This window comes from Lampris incognitus, chromosome 1, assembly GCF_029633865.1.
Source record: "Lampris incognitus isolate fLamInc1 chromosome 1, fLamInc1.hap2, whole genome shotgun sequence".
Taxonomy (NCBI): Eukaryota; Metazoa; Chordata; class Actinopteri; order Lampriformes; family Lampridae; genus Lampris; species Lampris incognitus.
In genome coordinates, this window is record NC_079211.1 from 140,138,404 (window position 1) to 140,147,489 (window position 9,086).

At 43.6% G+C, this 9,086-nt stretch overlaps 1 protein-coding gene across 3 annotated transcripts in view; it reads right to left on the minus strand.

The window, feature by feature from the left end:
• The window catches only part of cemip2 (cell migration inducing hyaluronidase 2), a 51,312-nt gene extending 46,951 nt beyond the window's left edge, over nt 1-4,361 (minus strand). Inside the window, exons 1-3 of one of the 3 annotated variants that reach the window (XM_056275132.1) lie at nt 4,153-4,361; nt 1,856-2,200; nt 1,183-1,323 (exon numbers count right to left, since the gene is read on the minus strand). In XM_056275132.1, the coding sequence (XP_056131107.1) occupies nt 1,183-1,323; nt 1,856-2,189 (475 nt within the window). In that variant the 5' untranslated portion in view covers nt 2,190-2,200; nt 4,153-4,361. Of the gene's footprint in view, nt 1-1,182; nt 1,324-1,855; nt 2,204-2,843; nt 2,940-4,152 lie in introns of those variants that run through there. The other 2 variants (XM_056275121.1, XM_056275140.1) reach the window with 2 other exon arrangements.
• Nucleotides 4,362-9,086: the final 4,725 nt, after the last annotated feature.

The following is a 9,086-nucleotide window of genomic DNA, read 5'->3' on the forward strand; positions in this document are numbered from 1 at the left end:
AAAATAAAGTGGCTTTCTTGCTTCTTATAGCGAACACACTTTTCTTACACGCCCATACAGTTGATGCGAGTCACTAGACATTATTCGATTCAACAATGGCAACAAATCTAGTTCCAAATCCAAATAGTACATTGCTTATTTGGGTACAATTAGGCTTTGAGCCAGACGACAAGGGGCAGCCAGTGAATTTGGATAAGGCAATATGCAGCATTTGTAGTTTTTTTTGGGGGGGGGGGTATTGGCAGCAAACTGCCAAACCACAGGGATAAGTTGCTTTTTCCCCACGGTAAGAAAAAAAATCCATATGGTCACCGCTCTATTATAATGTTTACGTTACCTGAAGAGGACAGTGGTCATGACAATGACCCCGTGTAGTGTTACACAAACACAACAGTTTGGTTGAATTTTGTTATGTTGTGTTGTAGTGTTGTTATACTATGTTAAGTACACTGAGATAGCCACGAAACGGGAGTCAAATTCCATGTCTGTGCAAACCTACATGGCCAATAAACATGATTCTGATTATTATAGTATGAAACCAACCAGCAATGATTACAAAAACAACAAGCAATTAGACAAACGATCTTGGGTTCACGTTCAAGCGATCAACCAAAGTGTGAAAATGACCGAGTGTACTTAAGGCCATCTGCTGAAAAAAACAATTCAAGGCTTGCATCTATAACGTCCTATAAGCATCTATAACGCCCTATAAGTGTAGCTATAAGTCATTGTAAGATTCATTATAACCATGTATACGCCCTCACAACACCTCATAACCACCGTTATGATACATTGTCAATTTAAAACGGATTTATGCATTATAAATATGTCATCATTAGCCTGTTTATCTGTCAAATGTCATAATGCATCATAGCCAATTTGTTTTGCTGAAGTTTTGTAAAGATGCATAATGAGACTTCAGTGCTATTTCACAGTCTTCAGCCATAGCCAGTAGTCATTGTAATACACATTTTAGGAAAGTAATGGCATTATAGATGCAATAGATGCTTATAGGACGTTATAGATGCAAGCTGCATAGAAAGTGTTACCCAAAGTTTTGTCTTATTATAAAACGGAACGCTTTGTTATATTTTGAAACAGTGTGCTATGAATGAAAAACAATTAATGAAAGTGCTATATCCGACATAACAAGACTTCCTCTAGCTATAGGATTATCTTTACCTCCTGCCTGGATAGTTAGCGAATGCAAGGTAGCTGAGGCATCCAGTCGGAACAGGTTTCCCTTGCTGACCACAACAGCCCTCTCTGATTGGTGACCTGGGCTCCAGCTGCTCAGGGATGGGTTATGGTCTGGACAATTTTCTGTGAACCATAAATAACTAATCAGGCATATCTATAGATAAACATGGAATGTATAAATAACATGGCATGCAAGTTTGTGCATCAGTGCCATTAACCGAGTGCTACAATGTCTACTTTTTTCCCTACAAAAGTCATTCTAGGTGGGATTTTAAAAAAAAGAACGTCAGCCAAATAGGTAAAATAAAATAAGACATTGCCAGGCAGAAAAAACACTCGCATGAGGAAGAACGGTGGCATTGTGGGCAAACATTAAGATGGGCAGTATGAAAAATGAAAATCTTTTAAACAGTCCATCTGCATTCACTAAAGATTCACTGCCATGAAAGTAGGGCACGTCTGCAAATGGAGAGTTCCACTCAGTGGCAAATGTTATGGTTTTAATAAAACATCCAAGTTTACAGGGCAACAGTGGGACCGAAAAACTTCATAAACACTAATGGGTTTCAACAAGAAACAACTATTCAAATCATTCCAAATTTGTGCTGTGTTTCCAGCCCACGCCAAGATTATATCAACAGCTCCTAACACTGACCGTCCAACACCTCACCACTGGTAAGGCTAAGGATGAGGATGAGAGAAAGGAAGAAAGCCCCCAGGGACACTCCGAAACATATGAAGGTGTTTTTTCTTCTATCGAGGCTCTCTGCATGCCCCCTGCGCTGGTTCTCCTCTGACAAGCTGAATGTGGCTCGTCCCTCTGCAGGTGGACCGTGAGGTTTTACCGGTGGAGGTGGCGGGGCTTTGGCAGGTGGTGGCGAACGGACCGGAGCCACTCGGCCAGGGACGTATCCTGGTGCCCGCTGGTGGTGGCCATTAGGCGGGGCCACGAAGAACGGGAAGCGGCTTGGGCCATCATTCGTCGGCATGGTATATTAGTCTGCTACCCGGGGATGGGGACATGAGAGATAGGTTAAGAAGCACACAGTTAGATAGAGTGGGTTAAAATTCTCGAGTTGTCATTACAAGTATTACAAAAGGAAGAAAGTGAATAACGTGGCAGAGTTTGGAGAGAAGAACACATAGGAGGGCGTTATCTGAATAGTACGTCAAGGAAAATGGCGAGACTTTGAAAGGCTATGCGCCGAGTGTTACAACAGTGGGAGGCGAAGCAGCCGAATATGGGGAAACAGGCTATAAGCCACTAGGCATCTCTCCCTTCAGACGGTCCCCTGGCTGCTTTGGCTTGGACAGGGTGACCTTGGTTGCTCTTGTCCACAACAATTAAGGGGGTTGTGAATAATGGAACTGAACTGTCTCCGTTAACACAGCCAAAACAGATGGCACCAATTATAGTGGGACCAAGGAGAAAGCTATGGCCCTGGTCCACTCTGATCCCCCCCCCCCCCACACACACACACACACAGACACACACACTTCATAAAAATAAAGAAACTAGCACATTGTAGATCTTCACTTCTTTTTTTCCACCGAGGGCACACACACATGCACAAATGCAGATACACTGGAACGAGTGGAGGAAACTAAAACCCTCAATGGCGCTTTTCTTTAGAACAACACACCTTGGGCTACGGTGATGACATCGACATTCCTCACTCCACGGCCAACATGTCAGCAAGTTCAAGCTTCAAAGCGCTTATGCGGCTTGAAGAGCGAGCCAGTCCGTTTAGACACCGAGGTTGGCACAACTTCGCAACCGCGACCAAAGTCTAAAGCAGCCTCTTTTACACCAGAGACCCCCAAAGTAACCCCATAATTCAAGTCCATAAAATACCCCCCCTCCCTAAACCCAGCGGGAGCCCGCTTGTATTGCTTCCAACGCATAAGCACGCCGCGAAGATCCGATGAACACGACTGTCTTTCCCAAGCCAATTTGTACCGAGCCAGTTTATTTATCGCGGAACACCAGTTGAACAGTGACAAAACCACATTAACGGCCATTAAAACGCCATCTCATTGCCACACAAAAGACGAGAGGTTCCAACGCTGCCCCCCCCCTGCCCCCTCAAACGACTCACGCTCCATAACATAAGGGGCCATGCTACTCAGTTGCCCGCGGGCCGCTTTATCACGTTAACATTGTAGCGAATTCGGGGAACAACGCAACCACGGGAACTGCCGTGGCCGGGAAGCGAACCCCTATCGCCCGCACCGCGGGAGACATCGCTAACCGCTCGACTAAAGGGTCAAAACCGCGAGCCAGCGGCCAGCGTGTCTACTAATCCATGCACGTTACAATATCATGTGAAGAAGCTGCGGCACCAAGCTTTTGTCCACCCAGCATTTGAGCGACAACGCCAAAACTGAGCAGTGACAACTCTCTCCGGCGGGCACTTCTCTAGTCATTAAGCGATTCATAATGTCTCTCCTCCTTAATTGATTGGTGTTTCTCACGTTACCGGAGCTACCGAACGTCAGCGGACGCTTCAAAACCACCAGTTGGGGGGGGGGGGCATCACACGTTCGTCGGACGACGAATCGTTCCCCCTTTCTCCCGAGATTAATTAACACAGAAACGAAGTCCAAGTCGCATCCCTGTGCAAAAACGCAGCGTTTGTTATCGTATACTCGTTGGTTATTGAAACGGGGAGACCGAGGGGCTTGTTTTGACCCGGCACTCCGTCCACACCGCCCTCGCATGCGCCCAGATTGACAGCGAACCATTAAGCGTTGGGGGGGGACACGTAGCAACGCTCTCGACCGCGGCTCGAAAACCATCTCGCCCGAAAGAAAAGTTCCAACTTTTACCGACAGCCCGCATGGCGAAACACGGGCGAAAGCGTTGATCGGGGGGGGGGCACATCTCGCACAGACACACGCCGGGATAACACAGGAACAATGTAGGCTGGCTGGGAGAGACTGGGGTCGTACCTTACACCGGATTGTTCAGCGCTTCTCCTTCACTGTCCATCCGCTCTCTGCCAAACCGCAAGGCGTTGGGAGGGGGGCAAAAAACAGAACCAACCCCTAAAAAACACGCTTTATATACTTTTCCTTCACATGGTGTTTTTTTTTAATTCTTGTAGGGCCGTCTGTCTGACTATTTATCTGCCGTCTGTCTTCCGTCTGTCTGTCGTCCACCCCCCCACCCCAGTCCCACCAAGGGAATGGAAGCAGGCGCGGCTTGTGGAGAGGAAGTGAGAAGGGAAGGACAGCAACGGAGCGCTCTGGGGGCCTGTAGGGGGGCGGGGCCTGATTGGACACACTGCCGCCTGCTGGCGTGAAAGGAGTACTTACGTTCAAAAGCGATACTACACAGATTTTCTACTGACGACTCACTACGTCTTACGGTTTTTCAAATATCACAATATTGCGATTCAAAATTATGATTTTTTTTAATATAATTTTACAGTATATTTCTCATACTTGATACTCCTGACCAGTGCTCCCTGGAAGAAAAAAATCTTTTATCTCAACGGGACCTTCCTGGCTAAATAAAAGATAAACAATTTCCCCATCGGGGATGAATAAGGTATTCTGATTCTGAAAAACAAACAAATGAATAGATGAATAAATAGATAAATAGATGAATAAATAAAATAAAAACTTCGATCAGCCGGGGCTCACACCATAACTATATTTTCTATCACGTCTTTACTTTTTACTGTCTTTTTTTTTTTTTTAGCATACCGTTATTCTCTATGATTAATATATTAAGAGAGCAAGGCACCAGGTCAAATTCCTCATCATACACAAACATACTTGGCGAATTGGACTGATCCTTTACTCTTAAGGCTCCATCCACTCTTAATAATAATAATAATAATAAACTTTATTTATATAGCACTTTTGTAAACAAGGTTACAAAGTGGTTCACAGAGCAGGATAAAATTGTTAAAAATGACACACATACAAAAAAACATTGTACGAGAGTAAAACAAAAAGTACTAACTAATTCGGACTTGTTGAACCTCCATTGTTGTTCAGCTTTTCTGCTGCTTCATAGTTTTAAACTGTGCAATTTGGTCAAGGATGGATAGGCATTGATCACTGAATGAATTTAACAGTGCATCTGGATTGAGAGGGGCTATAGAAGGATTAAAGGATGATGAATTAAAAGCATCACAGAATTTAACTGCTGAACCAGCATTGAGAATGCGAGAGTGTGTTTTAGGATAGCGACTAGAAATAGAGAGCTGTGGTGGAACTTCGAAAACAAAAGCTTTATAGTCAGTTACAAGCATATCCACCGGATTAAGACACTCGAGAGAGAACCCAGACGAGACTACAAATGTAACCTTTGGAATGTGTGGCCCCTTTAACAGATTGAATGCGGTTAAAAGAGTCCATAAGATCCAAAAAATGTGAAGTCAGGGAATGGGACGGGCAACACACTTGAATATTCAAATCACCATTTCGAAGTAACATATCCATCAAACTTTAAGATGTGGCCCATCAAAGTCAAGTCAAAGTCAAAGTATCTTTATTGTCCCTTGCAGGGAAATTGGTTTGCAGCCAGTATAAAAACTCTCACACAAAGACAAAACATACAAACACCAAGGCGGAACTGACAACACGACATAGTGGGCAAGGAGAACCAAAGTAGATCAAATATAAAATATGAATATAAAATATAAAATATACAGACCAAGGAAACTAGCGAACTGCAGACAACAGATGAATACTATCGACTATCTAACAATTGGATGGCAGTGGGGGCAAAGAAAGTCTTCTATCTCTTAATACTAATACAGGGCATACTCAACCGACGACCTGAAGGTAACAGCTCAAACTCTGGCCGAAGGGGGTGGTGACCTTGGCACTCCAGAAGGGAATTAGCCTTCCTGAACACCCCACTATTATAAAGGTCAGTAAGCTGGGCTTGGCTTCTCCCCGAAATCTTGCTAGCCCATTCGATGAGTCTACCGAGCCGTTCTTTATTGGCCAGAGTCAAGTTGCCAAACCAAGCCAAAGTACAACACATTAAAACTGTTTTAATAAAACCTCTATAAAAGAGAGTCATCATCTGGGAGGAGACATTAAATGTACACATTTTCCTCAGGGAAAAAAGTCTTTGTTGGACCTTGTTTGATATGGAAGCAACGTAAGTTTCAAAGCATTGTTTTTTTTTTGTCGGAAACAAAATAGTGACTCTATTGCCTATATCTAGTGATGTGATTGTCCAAACTTCGCGTTACTTGTCAGGCACAATCGCCTCAACATTCTTTGGAAGCCCGCCAAATTTTGTGAAATTTCGTCCATAGGGGGCGCTACAATTGACACGTGTCAATATCTCAAAAACCGCTTGAGCTAAAAATCTGGAATTTGGTATATTATACTTGGTCCCATGTGGCTACATTGTCTAAAGTGCCGATTGGCTGGATTACCAAAATGGCCGCCAAACAGCCAATCAAAACTCGGTAGCTAATATTTGCTAGTGTGAAGGGCCGATCTTCATGAAACCTGACAGGCTGATTCTTTGTGGGACATGTATGTTGGTTGGTAGGCAGCTGGAATACTGCTTGGACCCCTTTAATCGCCGCTTGCGGCTATATTTTGAATAGAATTTAGAATTGAATTGAATTTAATTTGAATTTATTCTTTTTATCCGAAGGAAGTATAGTGTAACGACCACGGCGCAGTTTAAACCTGTGGGTGGGCACAGTGACCCGTCCTGTATGAGTGTGACCCACAGCCCGTCCCCTTGCTGTTTGCCGCATCTAGTCATGGGCCCTGTTCGCCATTGATGAGTAACGTGGTTAAAGGTGCATTTTTATTTGGTGCAATTATACGTTGATAAAACAGATTCAAGGTGATCAAAATCTGAAAGGAAGAAACTTTTGTGTAAGTTTGTGTGTGTGTGTGTGTGTGTGTGTGTGTGTGTGTGTGTGTGTGTGTGTGTGTGTGTGTGTGTGTGTGTGTACACATATAGAAAATAATGCAAAGGCCGCCTTGGGGAAGAAAGCTCACCTCAACAGGAGATTAAACGGATTAACAAAACTGGTAGTCTTATGAAATATATATATTTTAGAAAAGACCATATTTTCATCCAATCAATACAAGATTCTGCAGCACAATACCAACAATTTCAAGGTTAGAATCATTAGCTTAGGTTAAAAAAAACCGAGAAATTGGGGACATTGAGTCTGCTATTGCGAGGCTTTTTGGTTAAAATACCAGATTTGCATTTTCCTTTCATGGGTTCTGTTCTCGATAGGCCAGTGTAATCATTTATACTCCTTTTATGTAACCATACGTTCTAAAAATGCTACCACAGCACAAGTGTTTCCTCCTACTGGGTTAACAAAATCTTTGTACATGTGTTTAATTTCTTAATTCATTTGGTCTTCATATTCTGTTGTCAGTGTTGGTGGTTGCAGAATGTTAAATTTCTCTAATTTTGTTGAAACTTAGAAATCCAAACAAACAGGTGTATAACTGAGAGGATGTACGGAACAACTTTAGAGTAAAACTTTTGAAACACATCTAAATAAGTCTCCCTTGCGTTCACTAGTCGAGGTTTGCGGTCTCCTTCTGTCAGACCAACATGATAGAATCGAAATTCAGTGTTCTGTTATCGACCTAATGTTAGTATGAATAAATGTCCGGCATTTATCTGCTTCCGGTATGGGAAGATGGCGGCGCGAAATTCACGTCTACAGCCGCCTCACCCGCATTATTATGGATCCCACTGCTTTTCTGGACAAGACTAGGAAGACCCGCCCCTATCTCTGATTGGCTAACCCTATCCCTAACCCCACCCTAACCCTAACCTTAACCAACCTAACCAACGGAGGCAACGAGTACTAGCCCAGTACCGGTGTGGGAAGATGGCGGCACGAACTTGAGTTTGCGTCGGCCTCTCCCAGTACCGTCCATGCAGTGCCTTTGTCCACGTCTGCGACTAAGTTTGTGTCTTCGATTGAAGGCTAGGAGAGCTGGAGGCGGATCGGCTGGGGGAGCCTGGTCTGTTGCTTCCGGTGGGCCCAGGGACCACGGCCCTGCCTGGAGCTGCGCCCGAGGAGGAAACACCGAGGGCGGTTTGACAGGACGCGGAAGCGGGGCAGACCGTAAGTTCCGACAGTCATCTTGGCGTTAGCTCTCTTGGACAGTGAAAAAAAAACTTTTTATATGTTGGATATATGGATGGATGGATGAATTGCATTTGTGTGTGTGTGTGTGTTCTTGTAGTTTGGATATGTGTTTTGTCTTTGTGTTACACTGCTGTGGGCTGGGGAAACCATATGTCGTTTCATTTCAGGGGCGGAAATGCACGAAATGAAATGACAAATAAATGTTCCTGATTCCTGATTGACTGATATTCAGAACAAAGGCCACACGTGTAATGACAGGAATAACTTACGGCCCATAGTTTACGGTAAAACAAGGAGACACTTCTTATTTTGCAGTTCAGATTGGGACAGCGTTGTACGGCTGTAGAGAAATGCCTTTTCTATTATAGTAGGCTGAGTGAGGAAACCTTTAAACAACGACAGTAAGGATTGTAATAATAACGTTTATTACAAAAATTAAGTTATGAAGTGCTTCGCATTCAACTAAAAATAAATAAAAACCGGAATAAAATCGGCCAATTCCTATTTCCCCCTCCTGTTAAAGGTTGTTTTTTTTTTTTAAAGGGAGTTGTCCCTTATCTGATGTGCGGGTCTAAGGACGCGATGTTGTGTTGCTGTAAAGCCAGCCGAGGCAAATCTGTGATATTGGGCTCTACAAATAAAATTGAACTGACAACGGTTTAAAAACACACGAGCTTGACGCAAATGAAATACAAGTAAAACGTCAAATATAAGAATAGAGGCCTAAAACACACGTGTGCACGTTTCTATTATGTATTTGTTCACGTTAAT